The sequence below is a fragment of the Tinamus guttatus genome, unplaced genomic scaffold, assembly GCF_059628265.1.
Source record: "Tinamus guttatus ecotype Peru unplaced genomic scaffold, ASM5962826v1 Tinamus_guttatus_pri_ptg000240l, whole genome shotgun sequence".
NCBI classification, from domain to species: domain Eukaryota; kingdom Metazoa; phylum Chordata; class Aves; order Tinamiformes; family Tinamidae; genus Tinamus; species Tinamus guttatus.
Genome location: NW_028288774.1, coordinates 10,460,993 through 10,487,647, shown reverse-complemented (window position 1 = coordinate 10,487,647; position 26,655 = coordinate 10,460,993). Strand labels below are relative to the sequence as shown.

Genomic DNA, 26,655 nt, shown 5'->3' with positions numbered 1-26,655 from the left:
CCACCGCGCTCATCCACTCCTCAAAGCCTTTCCGACTCAAACACGTGCGCGCAGCTCCGGGAGCAGGGCCCAGCCCCGAGAGGCCACACAGCCATTTAACAAAGCAGGGAAATCAGGTCACACAAACAGCCCTCAGGGAAGGCGGTCACTGTGGAAGTAAGGCAGTCCACAAAACAGCAGGAGAGCAGAGCTGTCAATAAGTGAACCTACCTTCTGAGCCCACAGTCAAGCTTTCTACAACTCCTTTTCCACCTCCAGTTGTCCTGCCTTGCCTTTTGTACATTCTGCTCAACACAAGCCACGCTTACCCTGGAAACTGCATCTCCTACTTTACTCAAATGACCTACAGAAGCAGGAAGAAGCAGGATAAGCAAAATGACACTCTCTCAGTTAGCAACAACAAGCAACAACTCCACATTTTAGAAACAGTCAACAAGTTCACAGGAAAGATCTGATGCAGTCGGATATATTTTACCTTTTTATTTCTTTTGGGCCATTTTGTTGTAGTTGTGAACAAATAGCCAGGTAAAAAGACATGCAGCAAGGGCTGCTCAAAAATAAACCCTTGGTCATTACAAGAAGAGACTGAGAATGCAAGTTCTGATGATTAAAATCCCTCTGAGCAGCCGGCTTATTGTGTCAAAGTCCAAACCAGTCGGGGACTCCACCTCGTCTGGGGTCACCCCTCTGCCTCTGCTGCTCTTTCTCGATATAGTTTTTCCTGAAGTCATCAAAAGAGCGAGCTTCTGGCATTTCTTCTTTTTCTGGAAATAGGTTGGGAAACTGGAAGGTTTGTCCTTGGCCCTAAAGAGAAAACGAATGGTCAAAGAAACAGTTCAGCCTTTCTGCAGTAGCTACAATGCCTACGTTTAAAATTACAAGAGAAGATCACTGTGAAGTTTCAGCTGGTGCAAACCATTACCTACCTGTTCCCTCCCGAAATCCCTTCCCCACTCCCTCAGACACACACACACACACACACTCCCTCCTCCAGTATCCTAATTTTAAGCGTCTTCCCTTCTGTGTTCAAATTAAGACAGTAGCATCGCTCTTTGAAGAATGAATGTGAATGATCAGAAGATGGGACACTTCTTAAAATATTCAATGTCAAACCAGCCTCAAGATGCACTGAGTCATACAGTAACAGCAAGACCAATGCAGTAAGTGATTCTGTTAAAGTTAACACCATCAGCAAAACACATGAAGGGTGGGGGGGACGAGAGAGGGGAGGCCACACTGGTCATATTAATACTTAGAACATGGGTAATGGTTACAGTTGTTTAGATCTCATCTAAGTACAACAGAGACCACAGTTCAGGCCTAGCAGCTGTTACTACAGGGGGCAATGTGGGAATACAGAATAACAGATTATCAGAGCTCTGTTATCAGCAGAAATAAAAACTAGAGTGTAAAACAATTACAGTGGGAACAATCTGTCTAATACATCAGTGATGAGATTAAAGTGATTACATCTGCATCACTCATTCTGCCTAACAGACAAGTCATTTTAGTACATCATCATCATCAGATCTATGTCTCCCACTTGGAAAATAAACATTTGCTTGGTCTCTGGTTTTTATCTAACAGCAGGAAACCATTATTCTGTGGAAATGTTCTATCCCATTAACATTATCTACTTACTTTCTAAGTGGTGTTTGCACTAAGCACAACTTGATTAAATTCAATGGTATCAGTCCTTCCATTTCTTTCCATTCAGTATACAATTTTGCATAATAAAACACTTAACTGTTAGAGATTACTTCATAATTATTCTCCAAAATACTTACAAACCTTAGCATTCCTGAACTTCTTCAGCAGAATATTGCACACACAAATCTCAACAAAAGCATTCAATTATCTCAGACAGTTTTGCAAATCACCCATTCTGTACATTTATGCAGGAAATAAGGAGCCCAGAGCTCTAGTTATGAAATGACTGCAAAAAGGAGATCAAATGAGCCTTCCACAACATGGCTACCTAGAGTATACACAGGAACCAGAAATACAACATAATTAAATCTGAAGAAACTGTCACCATATCCTTGACCCAGCTGAGTGTGTGCTACGATTCATTCAGCCATATATGTTCAACATGGTAATTTACAAGTGTGAAAGCATTAAAATCTCAAGCATATACTTTGGAAATAAAACGAAAAAAAAAAAGAAAAAAAAAAGAAAAAAAAAAGAGACTTATTCCAGTTGATCTTATCCAGACTAAAATCTAGGAAATATCAACTCATACACAGCAATGCTGCAGTTGTTTTTGTAGTGCATACTTCTTGGGGGTTTCCTAAGAGCCTGACCATACTACAAAAACAACAAGGGAGCCGCTGTGTACATTGCTCTTTCCTAGATTCTCGCCTGGATAAGCTCAACTGGAACAAATCATGCTTTTCCTTTCCCCAGTGTATACTCAGGAGTTTAAATTCTTTTGTACTTTTAAATTACCAACAGGTATGCCTACCAGAGCTGTCCCATGACAATTAAAGCACAGTTGCATTTTGAGGCACAGACCAGGTCTTATTAACGTCCCCCAACTGCCCCAAAGCTGTAGCCCACTGAAACTTCCAGGAGTAGGAAGCAAGTACCATCGAGGCTAAGGACTACCCAAGACTTCAGCATACAAAATTTACTTACATTGAAAAATATTACTATGTTCTAACTGCACTGCAAACAGGCCATCCAGCTCAATGGCACCCATAGCACAGGCTAGGCCAATTCTAAGGACTCCACTGTGGAAAAAAGGCCAATTGCATGAAGAAATTGGAAAACACTCCAGGCAAACATGCTAGACACCATCTACACTGAAAGTCTGAGAACTATTTACATTGGTAACAGTCTAGTAAGTGGCTGTTCTTTCACAGCACTTTCCATGGGTTCTTTTGCAGCACCAATTGGTTTCCAGCACCAACACACTTCCCTGACTGCAGAAGTGAAGGAAGTTGCCCCTAAATCATAGGAAAAACATCCATGGTAATTTCACTTCACTGAGTATTGCAAAATAGCTTTTATAAAAAAAAAAAAAAAAAAAGAGAGAGAGAGAAAAACACACACACGCACAGAGAGAAAGAGAGAGAGAGAGAGATGTGAGATGTGCACAGAGGCTGTAGTGAAACCAGACGAACCTTTCAGCTGTTTATCAAAATGCTCACAGCTCCCATTTCAAGACTGGTGAAAGTCAAATATTGAGCTGAAAATGTCAATCTGCATCTGGAGTCTTTTAATAAATAAAAATCAGCACAGACATGTTGGCTCTTTCCAGACCTTGTTTTGTGAAGAAATTCTGATTTTGGCTGGTGGCCAGACACGATTTGAAACAGCCAAGACATTACACCCTGAGAACTGAAGGTTGATAAATCTTCAGTAACAATGCTATGCAGTAATACTGCACTGTAAAACTCTGGAGTGATGAAAACTGTATGAAAAATAGCTGTTGTGCATGCTCAGTAGCTAGTTTTCAAGAGCAGCCTGTATTTTGGGTATTTCAAAATTTCACAAATATCAAGAGGCATCAACTTACATAAAGGGCTGAGAGTCCATCCAGGCATATTTACATTCAGTGTGTCTTGGACATGATTCCAGAGGCTACCAGAGTTTTAGCTCACATGTCACCTTCTCAAAAAAAAAAAATGTCCACCAAAGGAATGGATGGATCATCACTCTCTGATGTACTGCTGTTCAAAACAATACTTTTTTTCTTTTGTAAAAGTTGTCCCATCTACAAAGTATCTGTTAGACAACCACGCAAAAGAAAATATACATCCTTAGAATGAAATCCTAATTGGGGTAAAATTAGCAACTAAATTTCTACTTTCTAGACTGCTAGAACATGAACTGCTAGCATGTGCAATCAGAAAGCAAAAACAGGGCTTATTCCTAAACCTGACATTGTTCACTGTGTTACCTTTAGCAAGCTGTTTAATCAGGGTCCTTCCTTTGGTTAAATTTTGAAGATAATAAACTGAAATGGGCTCTAAAAAAAGCAAAGTTTTGGCCTTCTTTTAGAAGGTCTGGCACACAATTACCTTAATTAAGAGCAGAGAGGCAGGGGGGAGAAGACAACACCACCCTCCTACCTGACACAGCTCTGCCAAAAGAAAACTCTAGAAAGGTAAAGATATTGTTAAAGAAATTATTTTGCTTACATAAATCAATCTATTTTGGAACTGGATTCTGAACTGCCTGCAAAATAATTTTTCCACCCATGTGAGGTGGTAGAGCGAAAAATTCTGGAGTTTTTCAGGACAAGCTCTAACACCAAGTCCTCTTGTATCTAAATATACTGCACAATGCTTTTCAGAATTTAAAAAAAAAAAAAATCTATGGGGGAGTTGTTACAGAGGGTACTGTTGGCATAAAATAAAAGGTACTGTGGTGGTTTTATTAATTGATATCCTGGATTTAGAGGTCTTCCCAGAGACTTCTCTATTTGCTACAAGTATTTACAAGCAAGATACGTGGTTCGATGTTTAGACTACAGAACAGGCACCACTTCTACTCCTGCCCACATCTGATCCTATTTTAGCATTATCCAAAGGTAAAACTGGCTTACATACTAGCTCTTATGAAGATTCATTTCTTAAATACTAACATTCTTCGACATGGAAAGTGACCTAAGCACCGAGCAAATATTTTCAGCTTACATTTTAGTCTTTTTGGTTATTTAGGGTGGAGTCACACCTTTTTCTCAGAGTCTACAGAAGGAGTTACCACATCAAGTGGTACAAATTGCCTCCATTCATTTTAATGGGAGGTTAAGTGACCATAATTAGGCCTATGAAGTCAAGTGTTAACCTTTCCACTGCTAAGCCTCATGTCAGAAAATTGCAAGAAGGATTATCCAGCACAAACGCACTTATACTCTTATGACCTTTGCATCCCTTCAAAAGTTTAGGAATAGTAGGTCAGCACAGATATTATGGTGTAGGAATGACGCAGCAAACACTGGTCATGTAAACAACTGTGAGGTCTTCTGATTATTTAGATAATTGAAGCACTTACTACTGTCCTTCAGAATTAGGAGAAAAGTGATGTTTATAGTGTCGTTAACCAAAAAATGTTGGACTCCCAACAGTGTGGGATTTGGTCCAGCAGTAGCAGCAAATGCAGCTAAGTTTAATAATCCAATGCATTTGAACAATTCTCCTACCATCTCTGTGGTAATATCTGATGTTAAAACAACAAGTATGGCCAAACCGCAGAGAAAGTGGCTTTAAAACCCACATGGCAATGCCAGAGCATACAGAGAATCTACTTTTCCTCTAAATTCATTAGATACAAGATGAAAAATGCTCCCACATCTAATGTGCAAATGGGTTAATTACAATGAATGTACAGGACACTAGCCAGGCTTTGAGGAGAAAGCATTTGCAAAAATGCTCCCACTTGTGCCATCATTCACGCAGCTAAATAGGTGTTAGTCCTGATGTTGACAAGGTCAGACTCCTTTTTACAGCCATCTCCATTAGATTTCTCAAAACAGGTTTAATTAAAAATAGGTCTGGATTCCAGAGGCTTGTCTACACTTGGGCTCCCACAGGTGCTAACACCTGTTGAGCTAAACCAGTGAGAACACTGAAGGTGGAGGAGGGAATGTTGTTGTTTTTTTTTAATTTCTCTGATGTTGATGCAACTGTAAAGTTTCCCACTGGCCTTTTTTCTTTTATATAACAGTAGGATAATTCTAACTTTATCAGAGTAAAGAAAAAGGTTGTTGTATGACATTCATTCATGCTGGCAAAGATACGACGCTTTGATTTTAATTAAGAAAATAAAAGAGTGTGAAAAAGAAGCATTTGAAAGCTATGGCCAGGAGTCTCTAACTTAAACCTTTCTCACCACATTCCAAAAGGGGAATAAAAAGGTTGGCAGGCTCTGGAATGGCAAGATATTGTTGATCCACAGCCTTCTATGATTTGAAGTATTTTTCTAATGTTGAAAATATTATGCTTGGACTGATCATTTATTTGTCCAGTTACAGCCTGAGAATAAAGTAAACAACTCTGAATCTCAAAGAAATAGTATTTGGAAAAGAAAGGACAACAATCCTTACATGTGGGACAGCTGGGGCACCAATCTTACACTTAATGGTATATTGACTATGACTTCATGCACCTTTCACCTTTAAGGCAGCAGGTTGACATATATGTTGTGTGGGGACACATAAGATGATGTTTTTATGGAGCAGACAAGCATAGCTAGCCATGAGAATACACTCAGCTTCATTCAGGTAGACCACAGTAGAGCTGCCAGCAAGTCACCCTAAGAAGAGCAATACTTCCACCTAGCGAGCGACAGAAAGATCAACCCAAGAGCTTCCAAAAACAAGCACTTATTTTTCCAGACATAAGCAGATTCAACTTGAAATTGGATTAATGAGAGAAAACACAGCTGGTAAAAATGGTGGGAAAGCCCAGCTATTCTGACTCATGGCAGATGTAAAATAATTCTCATTAAAATAGGGATTTTACAGTGGTTACCAAAGACTTCCCTAAATTAGGCAGATATTAACAATGGCTGCATCGGGCCTGCGGTGGCCAAAATCAAACCATGAATGAGAATGAAGACAAAACCTTTGTTTTCAGAACTGACACTGGACTCCTGACTTCATCCACTGTCTAAAGGTGGTGTGAAAACAAAAACGGGAGCTCAGTGTCCAAGGCACCAGAACTAGCGGTGAATGGAGGAAAAAAAAAATATATATTTATATATATATATATACAGTGAACCAAAACATGAGGAATGACCAACGCTCAGTAAAGATATATGTCTGTTTGAGCGCTGAGAAAGAAGTCTCCAAAAGTACAAATATCACCAGCAAGCACCCATGATAATGAAAAGTATCTGCATTTACCTACTAACCAACAACACAGAGAAGGCAATTTGTGACTAGCAGATAAAATGATTCCCTGCATTAATTTCCTCAGCTATGTTCTCACTGAATCATTTGTACCTGATACCTCACAGACAAAAACTTACACACAAATAGCCTTTCCTCCATCTTCCTTGAAGAGGTGTGTGTTTTTCTACAATGCAAAATATTCATGCAGAGGAGCTTAGCTTTAACACAGTAAACTAAGACTAGGCCTGACCTAAGCATAACTGTAACTTTCTATCAACAGGGCATACTGTTCCTTCAAAGATAAAGGCTGTCTAGTGAAATACATTGTCCTCACTTTTCTTTCCCTCCCTCCCCCAAGAGGGAAGAAACTAAGAGAAACTTCCAAGCTGATTTAAATTCTGCAAAAAAAAAGAAATGTCAGATTCTCAATTGTCTGTGTATCTTTAATTTGATCCCAAGTGCATATAAATTTTTATGTAGTCTTTAAACTGTAAGATCATGCAACGCTCCCCATACATCCATACACAGATCCCTTGTATGGAGTAACACTGAGGTTACATTGCCAGCAGCAATTAATAGCCCTCCTTTAAAGTAATTTCTATGTAGGAAGGGTGTTTTTTTTTTATTATTATTATTATTATTATTTTCGATTGGTTGGGTTTTTTTTACATGGGGACAGGTAAGCCAAAAGAAGTCAAAACTGTAACATGCTCCTGTTATGAAAGAAAATTTTAAGAACATTAAGCTTCTTTTCCACTGGGCAGCCAACATATATTTTAGAACCCAGCTTAGCCACAAAGCACACTTGCTAGACATGACTAAAAGCTCTCCAAGGAATATGCCTTAGTCTTCTCCAAGATTCAAAGAGCTTTAATAAAAAGTTCTCCATCCTTACGCTATATTCTTTCACTTACTGAACATTTCAGCAATCAACCACACAAGTGGTGAACCTTCCAGCACAGTGAGTACAAGGTCAGCCTGAAACTTACTGGCAAAGCAGCACCATATGACATCAGACCTTAACTTACATATAGACCTCAAACAAAACGGGGCTTTAGAACCAACTATTTATTTGAATTTGCTCACTAAATCATTTAAGTCAGTAAATCTCTTTATACAGCCTGGCAGGTATTAACAATGTCTTTACTAAAGGACTGGCAGAAACATGCAGCCAAGTGGACAATTCACTGGTCATTGATTCTGGCTTGGGTGATTACCAGTCCCTTCCTCGACCCCAACACGCACCCATGTTAACTCACCAGCTGTACGTAGGCAACCTTGTAATCTGGCTTCTTTATTCTCTGATTCTTGTGGTTCCTTCTGTTGTGGGCACCTGCACAAAGAGAGTCCTCTCCCATTACTTTCCACAGCTTGCAAGTTCCCCAAAGCACAGCCAAGCCAAAGGGGGTCTTCTTTAGTTTTGATTTACTGCTAATTTCTTCAGTACTAACACAGACACCCCTTGTAATAGTATCCCAACTATTAAAACATAATGAAATGAGTAAAATCCTACTCTCCTCATCCTCAGGGGGGAAATGGGGCATCACCAAACTCAGGCAGTCAAATGGTCACACAGAAAATTTGCAAGGGAGTAAGGAGGCAGGTCTGCCAGGTAAGGGGCAGAAGGAATAAATAGTCCTGACTACATCAATAGCTCTGGGAGACCAAAGAGCAAATGCCTCCTAAACAGCCACAAACACGTCACCCCTTATTGCCCACCTAACACTCTAGAACATGAGCATGATCTACTGTCCCACTGTTTTGCCTCTCAGGAAATTACACTATACAACAGAGGAGAAAAAAAAATCACACACAAAGCATTTTGACTTTCAACAAGTATGTTGGTCACTGTGGAATCCCAAGTTCAATTCATTTTCTGCATGACAAACCTTTAAGATTTCAAATTATTATGTTTCTCTCACCTCTTTCTCCTTTCGTCCTCCAAAATATATATTCTAGCACCATTTCTAATAGCAGTGGCCAACGAAATGGCTAAAAGGACAAGCACAAATATTTTCCAGTGCTGTTTAGAACTACAAATATTTAGGTCTACAAGAATTTGATATTACGGCTTCATTTTTTATTTTTTTCACATAAGCATACGTGCAAATATATTTTTTAAGTGCCCCGAGTATTACAAGCATCTCTTAAAGCTTTAATTTTTCTGGGAATCCATTTTACTCTACTCTAGCTTTTCCCCTATCTCTTTTTAAAATTCATCCCCACTGCTACTATTATATCAATCAGTTCCTTTGCTAGAACCAATGCTCAAAAAAAAACTGCCACTGAAGATGTCCTAACTGTTCACTTAGTGGTCTGCCTGCTGCACCTGGGCTCAGAATAACTTAAAACAAATGGAAGGGGAAATGCTGGGGTTATTTGGGGTGCTGAGAGGGACCATGAGTGGAAGTGACAGGTCTGTAGCTGCTGTGCAATAACTTCAAGGGTTGAAAAGCTGAACATTTGTTAAGATGTTTTCCCAACTGTATCTGATGGTCCAATAAAATATTTTACTTCTTTACAAATTTTGCTTTTTGTTAAACCATAGCACATCCTCTAAGTGCTTCCTCAATAATCTAGGACGATAATCATAGGCTTTTAAAAATATATAAGTTTATATGAATTTATTAAGAACACTTGAAAAAGTTCTTCTTGAAGTGAGACACCCAGCGGTCAAAGAGAAGTGGTCCCAACTACAAAAGGATACTACAGAAACCAGGCAAAAAACAAGGTTTTAAGGCTTTTCAATCTCATTTTTTTCTTTATAAAACTAAACATGTCACAATTTAATGAAGCCATTCAAATACACAGCAGTGCATATTTGCTTTAAGGAACAAATTAAGCACCACGTTGGCAGGAGTTGCCAGGTCTGTGCCTGCACCAGGGCACACTGAAACCTGATGCAGCTTCTGAGGAGAAAAGTGGCTTCAGAGCAGCGGGGCGACTGAGCCACCTCTCTGGGCTCCCGGCTGCACTCACCGTGCTGTATCCTGGTCCTCACCGCCACTACCGGCACGTTGTATATTTTCTCAAGGTAATTCTTGATATCCAGCTTTGTCATTCTAAGCAAAGAGAAGGTATGGGGAGAAGCGAGAAGGAGAAATACAACTGCTTGAGCCCCACCGCCAAAGACTCCCCAGCCCAGTCTCGCGGGGCCCTGAGTGCTGTGCAGGCGGGTAAACGCTCCACACAACACCCGCCACGGACCGAACCGGGTCGGGCCGGGCCGGGCCGGGCCAGCCTCACTCACTCCATGGAGACGCGGAACTGCGCCGTGTCCTCCGGCTGCGGCACCCCGGGCCGCACCAGCGCCATGAAGAAGTCGGGCCGGAACAGGCGCAGCTGGGGGCCGCCGGGCTGGAGCAGCGGGTACCTGCGGGAGACACCGAGACGCCCCCTCAGCAGCCCGCGCCCCGCGGCCGCCATCGCCCCGCGCCCCCGCGGCCGCCCCGGCCCCGGCGCCTACACCACCCTCCTGACGCGCGCCGCCATGGTGCAGCCCAGCCGCCCCCCGGCCCCGGCGCCTACACGACCCTCCTGACGCGCGCCGCCATGGCGCAGCCCGGCCGCCCCGGCCCCGGCGCCTACACGACCCTCCTGACGCGCGCCGCCATGGCGCAGCCCGGCCGCCCCGGCCCCGGCGCCTACACGACCCTCCTGACGCGCGCCGCCATCGTGCAGCCCGGATGCGGCCCGGAGCGGCCCCGGCGGGCAGCGGCGCCTCCTGCCGGCGCGGAGGAACCAGAGCAGCCCCGTTCGCGCCCTCGGGGACCCCGTTGGCGCCCCTTGGTTTTTACGGGAGGAAATGGCGGGGGGAATCGTCCTTCCTTCGGCTTGGCTGTCCTTTGGGGACAAGGGCGGCTTGGGAAGCCGGGAGCTGTACGGGGAGAGACCAAAGGTGGAAAACAGGAGTGGGGCTGATCCGTCTGCCTGACGGGAACAACCAAATAAATCCCCAAGTCACCCCAGAAAAGCAAACAAAAAAGATAGTAGCTTGCCACGTTAGCTTAGGAAACTGCCTTGTTCAGAGTCTCTCCCCATGGCTGTGCCGCATGTCAAGCACCAATGGGGTAGTTGGGCCAGAAACGGCTGCAGGGTGCCAGGGCAAGGGGCAACCCTTCGCCCGGTCTGAAAGCTTTTTTTTTTCCCCCCACCTTTCTGTCGTGGTCACAGATTTACTAGCAAGAGCCAGAACTGTGGCAGTCTGGGGGAGGAGAGACAGCACCTGGGATAGGTTTCTGTCTAATACGGTGTTTTGAGGCTGGCAAAGAAAAAAACATGCAACAGGAAACCTTGGGGCCTTAATTTAATCACAGCTTTTTTATGCTGTTCTGGCCCAGTTTGGAGCGGGGCAGGCTTTGATTTTACATGGAATTAACCAAAACAAGTCAGGCTTTGATGATAGATTTTATTATATGCAGTGTTTCAGTTGCCTCCAGCTCTTTAACACAGTACCAGAACCAGCGGTACTCCGTGTTGCACTGACACGCCAGCACTTGAGAAACACTGCTGAAAACTATTACTTCTTGCTGAAAACTACCATTCCAGTGGAGTTAATTCTTAATTTCTGGTGCTTTGATTTCCCTTATTCTTTTCCCGGCTTCTTCAAATATGCTTGGCAGCACATAGACTGTGCGCTTCCCCGGGGCAGAGCTGGTCCGTGTTGTCCACCCATATTGTGGCCAAAAAACAGGGTCCCCATCCTCATTCTTCATTAGTTATTTTAAACCTCATTCCCAGCTGCAGAACTGGACTGTTTCACACTAATAACTAAGGGTTCAGCCCTACACCCAAATCCTTGGCAAAAGGGGGTCACTCCTAAATGAAGCACAAAAGACCATTCCAGAGAATTGTCATTGAAGTAGACACTGGTCGCGCTTTATTTACAAAATCCAGAGATTTGTACACAGCAATCTACAGGATGGCACAGGGCTGGTGTCAGGGGATTCAAGGACATGCTCAGCAGGTAGTGAAGATGCCAGCAAGGAGTTGTCTCAGCTCCTGGGGGAACCTGCTTCCTTTTGATGCAGGAAACCACTGGTCTTCTCCGGGGCGAGGGGATAAAGTAAAGCAGCAGCAATAGCCAGCCCAGGCTGATGTCGCGATTTCAGGCTGATGTTGCGACTTTTGTTATCGCTGAGGCATGGGGACACAATGATTTGTGAAGGAAGAAAGAGGAGACCAGCAGGGTTCAGGCATGCCACTATGGGCCGTCCTGCCTGGTTCTTTACTTCCAGCGCCCACCGACTTTGCCCTTGGCTCCTGCCTTCTTGCTGCTACAATACAACAGGAAAGACAAGCGCGTCAGCACAGCGGTAGCAGTGGGGCTCTCCACCACTGTGCACTCAGGTCAATGGTGAGCTGCTTTTCCCTCTGAGGCACTGGGCACGGCAGCCACAGAGCACATCCTGGAGAAAGTGGGCTGATATTGTGGAATCAGATTCCACCTCAAGCCCTCAGTGAAAAGCCAGGATGTGCATGCCTAAAAGGGGTGGACTTTTCCAGATTCCTGCATTATCACACTAGAAATCCATGTGACCTCAGTGCTAACAGTGACAGACCTATCCAGTCACAGATTTGACACTTTCAGAATTCAAGACTGCTTTGATCTGGAATATACATTTGTTATATACATTTGTTTCCACAGAAAACTTGAGAGCTGTAGTCTAATACCTCAGATGCTCTAGTCATCTGGGAGTGGAGGCAAAAGAACATGGACAATAATTTAAATAGAGCTACGGCCTGATAAGAGAGTTGCTTTGCTATAACAAAGGCAGTATGATTTCTTCCTTACATCACAAGAGCGAGTCTTTAGAATGGTACAAACAACCTTTAAAGGCTTCTTCTCATACTCATATCCCAGTCTTGCTAAATTGGAGAGTGTATGGGAGCAGTCTAGCTACACTCCCCACACAAAGCACCTCAGGCAAACTCGCCAGTATCTTCCTGCACACCAAAGGGCAGTTCTACATGCATGTCACTTACCTTCTGACTGAAAAACAGGCATGCCTGGATTCAGAGAGGGTCCAGGCAAGCAGTTAGTCAGGTTAGATTTTGCACCGGCTCCCATAGACAGTGCCCACCCTTTTGGGGCACTTCATATCACCAGACCCTTCCATCTCATGCACACGATGATGAAGCTACTTCTTGAACCAAAGCACACGTGACCTGGGCCCTTTGACACTGCAGAGTGTGGGGTTGGGAGGCAGAACATTGTGGTGGGGCCTTGCCATCAAGGAAGCAACCTTCAGATCACTGGTTCTTCCAGAGAGCAAAAACAAATAAGACAACATTTTGGGAGATTTGTGTAGTGCTACTGGGTGGATTGGTTCAAGAATGCTAGCCGTATTAATGGGAGGACTTAACAAAGTGACTTGGACACACATATAGGAAATACTTTACCTCTTGACCAAGTTAGACTTGATAAATTCTGAAAATTGACTCTTTACATGAGACAACAGAGCAGTTTCTGCTTACTTTAAAGTCATTCCACTGTTCTCTTTTCCAGCCTTCGCACTGGTACAAAGCCCAGCATAGGAACTGCACAGTTCCTCAAACTAAGGTGGAGTCCTTCTATCTCCACAAAGGCTTGTGATGTTTAATGTTATGCCTAACCTTTACAGTGTGCTTAGGGAAACTTAATGAAGTCTAAAGAAAGGATCACTTGCTCTTTTTTATAATACATTAACCAACATTGCTTCAGAATGCGACAGTCTGATTTGCAGAGAAATAAAATTGCAAAAATCTCAAGAGCTCTGGGCTTTCCAGTCCAACCTTTTTAAATGATGCCCTATTGCACTAAAAAGAGTACAGTGTCTTCTGGGAGAGCAAATGTGCAGTAATAGTGCATCCTGCAGTGGGTGGTGTGACAGTGCCCTTAGAAAGGGCAGCATCGCCCAGATAAACCATGGCATCTTTCTACAGCTGCACATTCTGTGGAGGTTTTTGAGCCTACAGCTCTGTAAAGAAAATACTCTGAGAAGGTCAAGCCTTATGTATGGCACCTACACACAGCTGAGCCGACAGTGTTGCACTCATGGGATAAGGCAGGGTGGACTGGGCAAGTGGGAAGGCAGCCCCAATTCCCTCAATAAGTTCACTGTAAATACATAGAAGAGTTAAAGACATAAGAATACATATAAGAGTTAAAGACATAAGAGTGAAAAATCTATTTAAATAGAAGTCATGTGGAAAAGGAAGGTGGGAGAGAGATGACAAATGAGAAGAACTCACAACAGTAATCCCATGATGTTAGTCTTGTTACATATCATTCCTTATAATCTTAGCAACCACTTGTTTACCCTCCATAAACAAGGGTTGTATCCTGTTGTGCATTCAAAGCACCCCAGTCGGGTGTTTGAAAATCATGTCAATAAGCAGATGGAAATTCTGCTGACACTGTGTGAAGAAACACAATGTTTTTAGTATTAGCTGCTAGATTCACTTCAGTTTCCCTGTCATTTTCTCAATGTGAGGCAGGGTGGCAGTTGCCTTTTCTCTAGCCTCATTCCATTACAACAAGAAAATGTCAGCATTGGGACTGAAGTGACTGCTTCAAACACTGAGATCATATCCCCAGCCAAGAGCTAGGAAGGGGATATGGGTACTTACTGTTTCTGAGCCTGATCAATCCGGTTCCTGAGGGTGACAATCTGCAAACAACATACATGACCAGGGTTTTTTAAAGGTTATCTGCTGAACAACCTTGTTCCCTCCCAGAGAGGGGACTTTACCTGTTGGAGTGCTGGAAACAGGTGCTTATGGTAGAGCTTATCAGTTCCTTTGAAATAAAACTCACTCTTGCATGAGGAAGGGAAATGTGTCTACTTGATAATAAATCTGCAAGCCAATTTCACTTTTCAAGAGAAAGAAGAACTAGAATTTCATAACTCTTATTAGAGAAGTGAATTGTCATGTCAAAATGCAGGTGAGTGAACTGGAATGAGTATCACCTTGGCCAGCTGGAAAGCTTTTGGACAGCATCTTCCTCCTGCCTATAACAGCCTCACCTTCTCCCTCTTCCTCTACTATTGACACATTTTGAATTTTGTAGGGTTAGAGTGCTTCAATGGACTGAATGGAAGATGGGTCACATGTTCTGCTGGAGCTGGCTGGTAGAGCAGAAGATGTGAGCTTGCAGCAGCTCCCAGCTTCCAATAAGAGAGAAAGATTTTTAACAGGGCTGAAGAAGAAAACAATTTGGGGAACTGCATCAACCACAGCAGAAAAGGTTGAAGCGGGGGCTCTAAATACCTTCCAAAATTTTGCTGATGATTGTAAGCCACTGGAGATTTTCCCCTACAAGATGGAGCATAGCTTTGTTTAAACATCGGGAAGTTACAGATTTCAGCCTGATGCATGCGAAAGCAAACACCTACCTCTCAGGGCACAAGCCTCGTAGTCTAGCTTAGCATCTTAGTCCTAGCTTGTAGACCTGGCTTCACTAGTGAAATCCTGGGATTCTTTCCTCATAGGCAGTGGGAATGTCCAAATGGACCAAAGTGAGAGAAAGCACCTTCTTTTGCCCCTTTTCATTAGTAACCCAGCCATCATTCTCCCTTATTTTCTTTGGGTGGAAAATGCATGTACTAAGAATTATGCTTTGCTTCTGTTTTTGGTGTAATTTAAAGTTCTCCACTGGCTCTGCTGGTCCAAGAAGTGATGACTTAACATTTGACTATCTAAAGTGGCATTTGACATTTTCCACATGCAAAACAAGAAAAAGGAATCATACATTCACGTTGGCCCAACAACTGGTATTTCCTGGTTCATCTCTTTCCATGGTAAACAGAAACAAAATAAGAGACTGAAGCATCAGAGGGAACAGGACAACACAAGGAAGGAAAGATCAGCAGATCAGCTGCTTTTGTACTTACTTGTAGAAGTTTTAAAATCTGCAGCATTGGTTTAAATCATTTATTGAAACCAAATATTTTTCAAGAGTGGATAAGAACCAGCTCTATCTTCAGTTTGACCCAAGGACTTAAGACTTACCTTCACTGGTAACCTTGTGGCAGTGACTATGACACTCTCCAGTAAAGCACCAAAGAGCAAAAGACACTAGAACTAAATAACGTCTCTGCTTCTGTGTGTCCCAGTTCCTTCATTTGTCTCTCCCTTGCATTCTTGCTCTTTGTTCCTTCTTGCTATTTTCCACTTACCTTACTTACCTTTTTCCTCATCTTTTTTTTTTTCCTACCATCACCTTTCCTCTTTTTTTTTCACCTCTCAGTTACACCTTTTTCTTCTGTTTTGCACAGTTTGTGCTTTCCTTGCTTTTCTTCGTGGGCCATCCCTCACTTTCTGTAGAGGCCGCTACCATTGTATGTTCTTTCCCTTCCCATGGCCTTAAATACTAGTTTTCCACACCTATTTGACCTCCCATCATTATGTGGTCCTCTCCCATGTTTTGGGTCTGGATAAGCATGTGGCCACACAAGCTGGAGAATCTTTCCCAAACCTATTCCCTTCTTTCCTACAAATTCTGAGATACCACACATGAATCCTAAAGCCTCTGCATGTGTCTCAGGTACATCCGGGTGGTCTCCCAGATAGTGCTAGAAGCTGCTTAGAGAATTATTTTCAGAGATGATCTGCATGGGTTGCATGCTCAGTTCTTTAGCCACATCACTGTCAAAACTCCAACTCCATTCCTAAATGTCCACCTCATCTATTTCAGAAGAATGGAAGGTGAGAGAAAAATGAAGGGAAGGGAGACACACAAGACTCGGTTTTCTCTTTTCTCTCTGCACGTGGAGCCAAGGGCCAGCTTGCTGTCTGGCACCTGGTCTCTGACCATGCGGCAGGCTCATGCATTTGGTAGCCTTTGCTGCTGCTTTTACAGGCAATTTCATTGTACTTACAACTTGGATAGCTCCTGCAGCCTGCAACGCAGTGTTACAATCTAAGAGAGATTGAGATAATTACACTGATGTTGCTTGTCCTCTGTCACTGTGTGTCTGTGTAATTGGGAATTAAAAGGAGAGCAAGACAGAGATATCTCCAACAGGATTTCTCAGTCACTGAACAAAGTTTGATATAGGTAAGCGCAGCCCTATCCTGTGACCATTTGTAAAGGGAGCACATCAAGTGGCTGTTACCATATGTCACTTCAGTCAGGTGCTCCTGTCTGAAGACAGGTTTCAGCAGCTCCAAAAAGCTTAGTCCACAGGGAATCTGGGATGAGAATAAAACTTAAAACATTCAAGTGTGAAATCAGAGACAGAATTAAAAATATTACTTTGCAATGGAGATGAGCAAATTGAGAATCTGAATGATCAACAAGAATGAACAAGTCTCTGTGTGTGAGGCGTTCATCTTCTATGGGGCTATGAAAGCTTTCAGACTAGTCTGTTCAGTTTCAGCCTAAAATATTAAATCTGGTCAGCAAAAGTGGGCATACGAGGGGAACTGCAGATCCAGGTGCCTTCTTGGCTAAATATTCCAAAAGTGCATTGGAAAAACAAACGATATTGTCATATGGATTTTTTTTTTAAATCCCAGATTATGTTTTGGATCCGGTGCCATGACCAAAAGGGCTTCTCACTCACCTCATATTTTTTTCTTTTAATCTGCTCTGCAAAGTCATACTTTTCATTCTCCAGCTGGTATAACCAATCCCACAGTTCCTTAGCCTTGTCCCTGTGTTTTTATGGAGAAAGGAAGATGAGAGAAACACATCACATAGTACATTTCCTTTGGTTTTCGGATCACTAGTAATGAGGCTTTTTACTTAGTGTAATGCAGCTTATACATCTTCTTGTAAAACCCTTATTTATCCAAAAGCTACTCAACTATTTTCAATGTCTTGCCTTCTCATCTGACAACTTTTTAGCCTCATGCTCTTGCGTATATCAGGCAGTACCATATTTCCTACCAATTCATTTTTTCCCCTAACTCTTTATGAGGGACAAGGGGAATTAGATGAGAAGGCAGATGAGCAGAACAGCTGCCTCTGTGTATCTCATCTATTTTAGGACTGAGATGAGTGAACTTCTTTTTTCTGTTGTGTGCGAACACCAACACATGGAGTCCAGACTGTCATTTAAAGACTGTTCTGTGCCACAGCACTCAAGACTAGGACCTCCAGACTCAGCAGAAATCCATACTCGTATTTTAGCAGTTCTATCTCACCTCTCAGAATCCCGTTGTAATATAAATGCCAAAAGAGCATTAACCTGAAGTTTTTTTTCAGCTGATATCAAAGCCGGGTTTAAAGTTTGTAGCTAGTCTGGTATTCATCTCTGTTCACTGACAAGGCTAGCAAACCATCTCATCAATAGTCCAATAGTTTTTGTTTTTTGTTTTTTCTTGTTTTTTGATTTTTTTTCCCCCCAAATAAAGGTAGGGCAAAATCTAATATTGTCCTTTAATGACTTTTGAGGAAGGCCATCTCCTCTCTCTAGCTCTTTTATTAGAGAAAGTCCCAGAACAATAAGAACAAATGTCAAAGAGCTACATTCAAATTTGAAATCACTGCCATGTACCTGAAATAAGTGAGGATAAACACCTTACCTCAGCTTGTCTTCATTAAGGTGGTCAATGTTCAAGGGCTTGCGCCTCTCTGCCAGGACCTTCTTCTTTGTCTCTCTAGCTGTTTGCTTCTTCCCTCTCTTCTGGTCAGCCTATTTTCAGAACATCAGTTAACATCAGGTGACACAAATTTGGGGTAAAATGAGTTTAGGGACAAAGCAACAAGACAATTTGCTAAGGATCCAGAAGGAGGACAGTCAAGTTTTGTTCTCATCTTATAACGAAGATTGTTGCCAGTCAACCCCAATGGGTAATACTTCCACATTTCTTCCATGGATCCATGCTTTTTACCTTAGCCAAATAGCTGCTGTATGTGGCACCCATGGAGGATAGAGCCTTCTTCTTCTTTAGATCATCTTCAGCTTTTCTCTTGGCATCTTCTTCCTCTCTCCGTGCCTTCTCCTCCTATAGAGGATGACACATAGCAGCAAGTTACTCTAGGGGACTCACAACTTCTGCAGCAGCTGGTGTCACGCAGGAAACGTGACAAGGTAAGTACGATGAGAACTGACAGTTCCTCCTCCTGCCATTGCGGTAAGAGGGCAGCTGTTTCTTATCCAGACTGTCTGAGGCAGGCAGAAATCTCTGAGATCTCCTCTTATTAGATGCTGAGACAGAAAGATGCAAAGACACTTACTGCAAGCCTGGCTTGGCGTTCCTTCTCCTTCTCAGCCCGAATTCTTTGCTGCTCTGCTCTTTCAGCTCTGCGCTTCTCCTGCAAGAGGCAATAGCAGAGACAAGGAATCATCAGTGTGACCTTATCTACCTTCAGTATCCATTATGTATCTGCACTATGACCACCTTCGCCAGAAGTTGTAGTTTGCAGACAATAAACTATCTGTTTCCTTGCCAAGGCGTGCAGGACAAGGCTTACAAGTAATCCAAATGCTCCCTGTGAATTTCCAGGTGCAAAATGCAGGTGTCAGAGAGGACTGACAAGGCAAGAACCCACTTGGGGCTAACAGAAACAGTCACTAGTGTACGCGGCAACACAGCTTGCTGCCAAACTCTGACTGAGGACTAACATATTCTTCTTCTCAGCTATAGCAAATCTCATAATCTAGCACAGGGAAATGTCTCTACAAAGACTCACAATTCTCTCTTTCAGGGCAACCAGTTCTTCTTCTTCCTTTCTCCTGGCTTCAAAGTGGCTGTCAATCAAAGCCTGCAGTTCAATCAGGTCTTTGTTCTGCCTCTTCTTTTGGATATCCTGGGAGAGCAAGCAAATTCATTAAATAAGCTCATATTTTTCTACATACATGCCCTGCAGACTCCCAACACTGCCTACACACACAGAAACAAAAGCACAGTATGTCCTCATATATGCACAGAAATCAACAGGAGTGTTGATTAAGCATCTACCTTAAATGTAAGGTCAGAAACCTTCAAAGACTTGTCCATGTGACATCCAGGAGCCAAGAACAGAACACAACCCACATCCCATTTCCCTGCATAATATTTTATCCCTGGCTTTTCTGAGCTGCTACGTCTTTGCAAGTATATAAGTCTTGCTGAAGCATTGAGGTATGAATGTACTCTAGAAAATGTTCCCATATTTTCTGTTCCCATATTTCTGAGGACTTTAGATTACAGGAAACTTTACTACAGCAGAGAGATTTTAATTAGTGCTTCCCATGGAGGGTAAAATTCAGTCCCTTCCCTATGCTCAGCAGTAGAGTGAGCTGGCTAATCAGCAGACTGCATGTCAGCCAGCCAGCAAGAATGCAGCCACAAACCAGCAGAAGGAGGTACTTTTGCCTGCCAGATATAGGGTGTCAGAATAGAAGAAAATAATACTACTGCTTAAAGAGGAAGGAGTTATGGGGCATAAATACTGTTGGAAAGAGGGCAAGGGAAAGCAGCACACAGCTCCGTGGAAAACCAAGCTTTGTTACTTTTGTTCCTTATGGAACAACTCAACTTTTCAAAATGCCACTCTGTTTTAATGTCCACTCCTGTCCCTAGAGGACAAAAGCTCTTCACAGGTGTAATCTCTAGTCTCTGACACTGGAGAAGCTCCTTTCTCATCCTTTCAGACCTTCCCTAATCATATTTCCTTACTCCTGAGCCAGAGAAGCATCCTGAACTACAAAACAGTAGTACAACTAGGGAAGTATATAGCAGTAATATAAACAATAAAAATCAACTTGCCTTGGGATAGCTGAGGAGTATTAAATAGAGAATGCGGGCAATAAAAGGGGCAGTTTGCAAAGAGCGAGATCTGAGGATTCCTAACACACTCACTTTCATCTTTTTTCATAAATTAGCTTCAAAGATTCAAAAGGGAAAAAAAGTAAGTACATGAATAAAGATTTCAGCTTGGTCACATTAATAAAGAATGCATCCAGAGTGTTTCAGGGAGCAGATGGTAGCCTGTGACTGAAAACAGGCAACAAAGCATCGATCCTTTTGTCCTTGACTTTATCCTCAGCAGTATCTGTACAGGAGGAGTTGTGGGTTTGCACGTGCATGTGGCTCAGGTGCAGACAGACAAACACAGATAGGCTCAGAAATACTTACATCAAAGTCTACTTTCTCACCCTCTGGTATTTTAGGAGCAGTTAGTCTGCAGAAAGTCAAAAAAAATCATCTTAAAGGAAAGAGAGACTTGAGCATGCCCTCAGCTGACTCACAGGAACAACTAGACACTATTTTTCTTCAAGGAAGGTCAAGGGAAGGGTGTTGCCCTCAAAAAGGTTTTTACTCCCAAAGCTTATAGTCATTCCCTCAAGCATGGAAACGTGTGGAACAGCAGAGCCAGAAGGTGCATTGGAAACCTTAGTTAAGCTCCAGCCAGCCCAATCCAACATTTGCCATCCTTCCTCCTGCCAGCAACTCTGGCTGGCCAGGTTGTTTTCCTGCCATGGACTCTCACAAAGGCTCTCATCTCCACATAAAGTTGTAGGACTGCCATACCCTGGAGAATTCATGACTCCACCAGCTAACTCTGAGAAAGACATAGGCCTGATGAAGACTTTGTCTTAAGACCTTGGCCTGTAACTATTGCTAAGGCAGCCTCTGTCAGAAGGCAGGCAGGAAGAGGTGGATGTTGCATGAAGGAAAGCAGAGGATTTTCCAAAGGCTTATGGTGGCCATTTTCCTAACAGATAACCTATGGATTTCTCCTAGGTCAGAACAATTACCCTGGGGTTTCTGAAAGCTACCCACCCCTCGTACTTACTTTATTCTGGGCTTCTCCTCTGTGTTTGGAAACGTGGAGGAAAACAGGAAGACAAAAAGGGAAAAAGAGGGATAACAGTTAGAATAGAGATCACACCAGGTCCTACAGTTAAAAAAAAAAAAAGAAAAAAGAAAAAAAAAAAGAAAAAGGAAAGGTTAATTCAGTCTCAGGGGAAAGATCCAAGAAGAACTGGTTAAATCCCAAACATTTTCAAAAGAAGCAAACACACACTCGCACACACCCCTTTTGCTAGGGGTGAATCTGTTTTATCACTTGAAACAGAATTTGACAAAAAAGAATCAAGAGATTGTATAAAAGCCTCAAACATAGCATCTAAAAGGCAATGGTTTCATTCACAGGAAAGTTATTTTTCCTCAAACTATCGAGTTCAAAACTCTGAGGAGGACAGCTGGGCTGGAGGGTGAAAGAAAAACATTGCCTCTTTCATTCAGCACTTCTTTTACTGAAGTCGCTGGAGTTAATCTGAATTCACACTGGTGTCAACAATAACTAGGCTTAGACAGTTTTGTTCAGTTGCCTCATAGGAGGCGAAGAGAGATACATTTGGCATGCTTTCTCCTGGCCGTTTCACTGCCATGCACAGCCCTAGGTAGCTTAGGGCACGCATGCCCGACAGAGCTGGATGTCAGGGTGGGTTGTTTCTTCCTCTGCGCAGCGGGGTGTCCCCAAACCCAGCTTGGAGAAGTCCATTTTCTCTTAGTGAGCTCCGTCTCCTGTTGAGGTATGTGCAAATTTCCCTGTGCTTCCAGGAGTGGAGTGGCACCCAGAGAGGAAGGCTAAACCATCATGGAGACCATCAGCTCTGAGCCCTAGGACAGCCAGGAGCGCCCTCCTGCAACTAGTGACCTTTCAGTGGCTTTCGGGAGATGTTTGGTCTTATGAGTTACTTGCTTAACATTTGTGCTTGCGATCAATTCCCCTCCCTGCTCTGCTTTTTAAACTTTAGTTATTAACCCCAATGTAATCCCAGTAAGTTCAGCACTGTTATCCTCACAAATAGAAGTGAATTAAACGGATGTGTTTATTCTGGCCCAGTCTCCCCAGGGACCCAGGTTGACTTTCATAACCGCACACTACGTTTGAACTCTGCTGCACAAGACTGTCTCCGTGCTCACTTGATGCAAGGCATTGAGGTAAAAAGCTCACAGCCAACTGAATGCAGGAATTCAGCTCTCCTCTGGAGTGGGTGTAAGAGCCCCGCTATTCGTGATACATTAGGTAATATAATAAAAGTTCTTCTGTTTTTTTTTTCTCAAGTGCTCATTTGCATCCAGCTGTTTTGGGACTGGTGGAGGAAATTGGGAATAGCAAATGGAACATAGCAGAGTGAAATAAAATCAAATGTTATAAAAGAAAAATAGCAAAAAGCGATTCTGGAAAATATTTAGAGGAGGCATTAGTTGCAAGAATGTTGCATAATCAGAGCTAGAGGAAATGACTGGAAATGGGTAATTGGAATAATTACAAGAAGAGGTGAGAAAAATTCATAAAATAGGTCAGAAATCAACTGTTCCTTTTTCTCATGCTGTCCCATATTATTTTTAATAATGAAAGCTTTGGGGAAAAGATTTTTCTCATTTACTGATAGAACACTGCCTACCAGAACATCTCAGCTGAGGTTTCTGGATGCCTGAGCAATGCTAATAAAATGCTATGTAATTAGAAAAGTGTTTTTAGAGCACTCTTATAAAGGAAACCACAAACCACTCCAAGAAAAAAAATAGCTAAAAGATGCACTCCTGTATTTCTCTAGTTATTAAATGTTTGCTTTTCAAATAGGCAGTGAGCTTCTTAATACATTTTTTTTAAACTGCTTTTTATCTGGAGAGAGGAAAAGTAATCAGATTAACCAATCTAGGAGGCATGTTATTCACACAGGATTCTCTTTCCTCATGACACACACAGATAATTATCAGAAACATTCCTGTTTAATTTAAAGCTGTCAGTTAGTAAGACTTGTTACTTCAAAGAAAGAGAAAAAAAAAAAAAAGATGAGTGATTTTTTTTTGAACTCGATTTCCAAGATTGACATCTGCCTGTCAATGACTCTGAATTTGGTTTCAGTCACCACCAAATCAGCACTTTAAAAATAATTAAACCAACAAACAATTGTCAAAAGATATTTGAAAAAGGTTAGTTGTTCCTGAAATAAGAAACTGTAGTTAGGATACTTTAAGTTACCTCCAGAAAACCAGAAAAGGGAAAGATAACAGAGAAACATGAGCTTTTACTAAAGAATAAGGAAATAAATTTATCCTTTGCAGTGCATGACCCAGTATGGTCCACACTGCATGCTCCAAAAGCAGCCCAGGAATAAGATTTATTTTTAAGCTTCCCCTTGTTTCAAAACACTGAGTCAAGGAACTGGGCCAAAAATCTGTTGACATGCAAGAATTTTGATAGGAAATTCCTGTTCCTGTGGTGGATTTTGACTGATAGGCTACTCATTCTGCCCATGAAGTATGGATCTATGGCAAAATCCCCACATACAACCCTGCCAAAAGAACGCAAGAACCACTGGAAATCCAAGCCCACAGGCATGGTTATTAGGGATGTAGTCTGAGTTTCTGGTTTCCAAAAGGATTAGCCAAGCAATAACCCTCCATCATTAATACAGCTTTGCTTTCTCCCATTTCATCTATGACATTCATACGGTGCTTCCCCTTTTGGGGGAGTCCTTCTGAACAGCCTTTCCTTCATTCAGAACTCACTAAGCCACCTCCTTCCTTCCACTTCTCAGGAAGCAACGTCTCTAACTCTCAGTGTGGCCTTGAAAAAACTCAATGAGCTATTAAAAGGAAAGAAATAAAAAAAGAAAGGGAAGGGAGGAATCCTGTTCTGAAGTGAAAACTGATGTGAAGGGCCCAGAAAAGTCCTCAGAGGGTTTCCCTAAAATAAGGGAAAAAAAGCCTGAAAAACGAGCAAAAAAATTAAGTTGGGGGAAAATACACACACACAAATATGCACTAAAACAAACAAACAAAAAACACAGAAGAAGCCAGGTAGCTGCAAGTAGTGTTGGGCTCTGTTGTAAGAAAGAGCTGTACAGGTTCTGGCATCTGAACACAACTGAGCTACCTAAAAAACCTTTAAAGGCAGAAAGTCGCTATACATTTGAATTGGATTTGAAAAAAAGGCTCAGGGAGGACTAAGTTATCTGCCCACATGCAAGAGCAAAACTGGCCCTGCAACACTTCTAGATGCCTTTTTTTCATATGAATTTTATCTCCATCCACATGCTCTACAGCCCATTTAATCAAGTATCAAGAACATACTTCAAGCTTATGGCCTGCCTCATAATTTTAATTACTTTATCCATATACTTGACACTAAGCACAATTTTAAGTGTATGGCTGGAGGGGACGTCTCAATATTTGTAGATTTAGGCCTGGAAACCCTGACCTCGCAGGTTGGGTGAGGCAGGCATGTCTATGCAGGGCTCTGTGCAGGTACTTTCCTGCTTCTTTTGGATTGGGAAGGTTTGCTGAGAAGCATGAGATAACCAGGTCCAGCTAAAATATAAATCTAGAGCAAGCTTTAGAGCTGATTGGTTTTTACCACCCACTATCCTAATCAGGGGGAATATGTCTCTTGGAAGCACTGTGACCCCCAAGAGAGTTTGGATATACGCAGTGAATGATTCTTTGTGGCAGAAATGTTTTGGCCCAGTTCCTGAGTTTCCAATCAAGTAAGGAACAAAAACAAATACAGGAAAAAAAAAAGTGAGATGTTAGAAAGATGACTTTGTTGACTTAAAACAACACCAAGCTACCATCATAGTATTCTCCTTCTTCATCAGCTGTAAGTTGAGAGATAAAAAGAAAAAAGCAAAATTGTCAGCCCACAAGCAGCACCGCCATAAGAACAACTGTCCTGGCTCCCTTCCCACTGCACTGGGAATCTTGGGCTCCGGAGATTGAACAAGAACACAGAGAAGAGAATGTCTGACTCCTTATGGGAGTGAAGAGAAAATATGAAGGAGGATACTTGCCACTTGCTAAATATTTCATCCTCCTAAGGACTTTCCTGAATATCTATTGTGAAAGCTGCCACCTTGTTCACAAGGAACATAGCGAGAGACACAGAATTGGACTGATACCCAAGCACATCAGTGACTGGACTTCTTGTATCTGAGCAGCAATGTGAGTACTCAGCATTTTCCCCACAGAAGTGATGCCTTCACACATTGAAGGGTGAAAATTGGAGCAGACTGAGAGCAAAAGGGGCTGAGGAACACACTTAACCTCCTTTGCACATGATCTTCTACTTTAGAAGCCTTGTTTATAGAGGGGAACACGCATGTATGAAAAAGTACTACCCAGTGGCAGAGTGGCACAAGGCACAAAGGATGACTTCAGGGCCTCATTCGCTGGATTCACCAAGTCTGCCCGCAGGAAATTTAGACATTATTTCTGGCTAAAATGTGCAAAAAAAAAAATCCTTTAAAGTTAGGCACCTAAAAGAGTGTTTGACCTTGCTCTTTGAGACTTTGCCCCGAAAGCAAGACACTAGAGAAAACCTCGAAAAGCACTAGTGCCCTTTGACTATATCTTCAAGGGATCTTTCCTTTGAAATTTGTGTTTTTCGTTCTATATGGAAGTCCAAGAGGAAGATGTGAACAAAGAGTAACATCTCATCTTTGACATCTTTGTTTTTTGGGGGATTTTTTTTTTTTTGGTATATGGAAACCATTCTTGCTGATTGCAAATTGTATATGAGTGAATTATTTTTTTCTTGAGTGCACTTCTTTTATAGTTATCTATAGAATAATTTCGGTGTTCTGGTGTACAAAGTATTTGTTGTGGATTCCTTGAAGACCTCTCAGGTCCTATATGATGTTGACATAGTCTTATTTTGTTGAGGAGCACGAACAAGATGGACAAAGATAAGGAAAACACATCACACTGCTGCTTAGATACTTGTCTTATCCCTGCCATACAATGAGAGCTCTGCTCAGACAAAAAAGGAACATCACACTCAGTGGACAACAGCATTATCCATACACACTTTATGGAGAAGAAAAATTTCCTGGTTTCTATTTCCCTTGCAAGTCTACTCCCTCTTTTCTCTTGACACCCGC

The 26,655-nt window shown here is 42.3% G+C and overlaps 2 protein-coding genes across 2 annotated transcripts; both read right to left on the bottom strand.

Moving 5' to 3' along the window:
* Positions 1-465: 465 nt before the first annotated feature.
* MRPL23 (mitochondrial ribosomal protein L23) lies at positions 466-10,400 on the bottom strand. The gene is made up of 5 exons (XM_088525950.1): positions 10,370-10,400; positions 10,092-10,214; positions 9,821-9,903; positions 8,101-8,174; positions 466-804 (listed from the first exon to the last, which is right to left on the bottom strand). The coding sequence occupies exons 1-5, from the start codon at positions 10,393-10,395 to the stop codon at positions 640-642; spliced, it is 471 nt and encodes a 156-aa protein (XP_088382076.1). The 5' UTR covers positions 10,396-10,400; the 3' UTR covers positions 466-639.
* Positions 10,401-12,014: 1,614 nt separating this feature from the next.
* Positions 12,015-21,670, bottom strand: TNNT3 (troponin T3, fast skeletal type; the record flags this gene model as incomplete). The annotated part of the gene is made up of 9 exons (XM_010217745.2): positions 12,015-12,117; positions 14,453-14,493; positions 17,392-17,482; positions 18,356-18,465; positions 18,665-18,778; positions 19,011-19,088; positions 19,467-19,583; positions 20,894-20,939; positions 21,555-21,670. Coding segments are annotated over 9 exons (762 nt in total), but the record flags the coding sequence as incomplete, so codon positions are not given.
* Between the last annotated feature and the right edge of the window lie 4,985 nt (positions 21,671-26,655).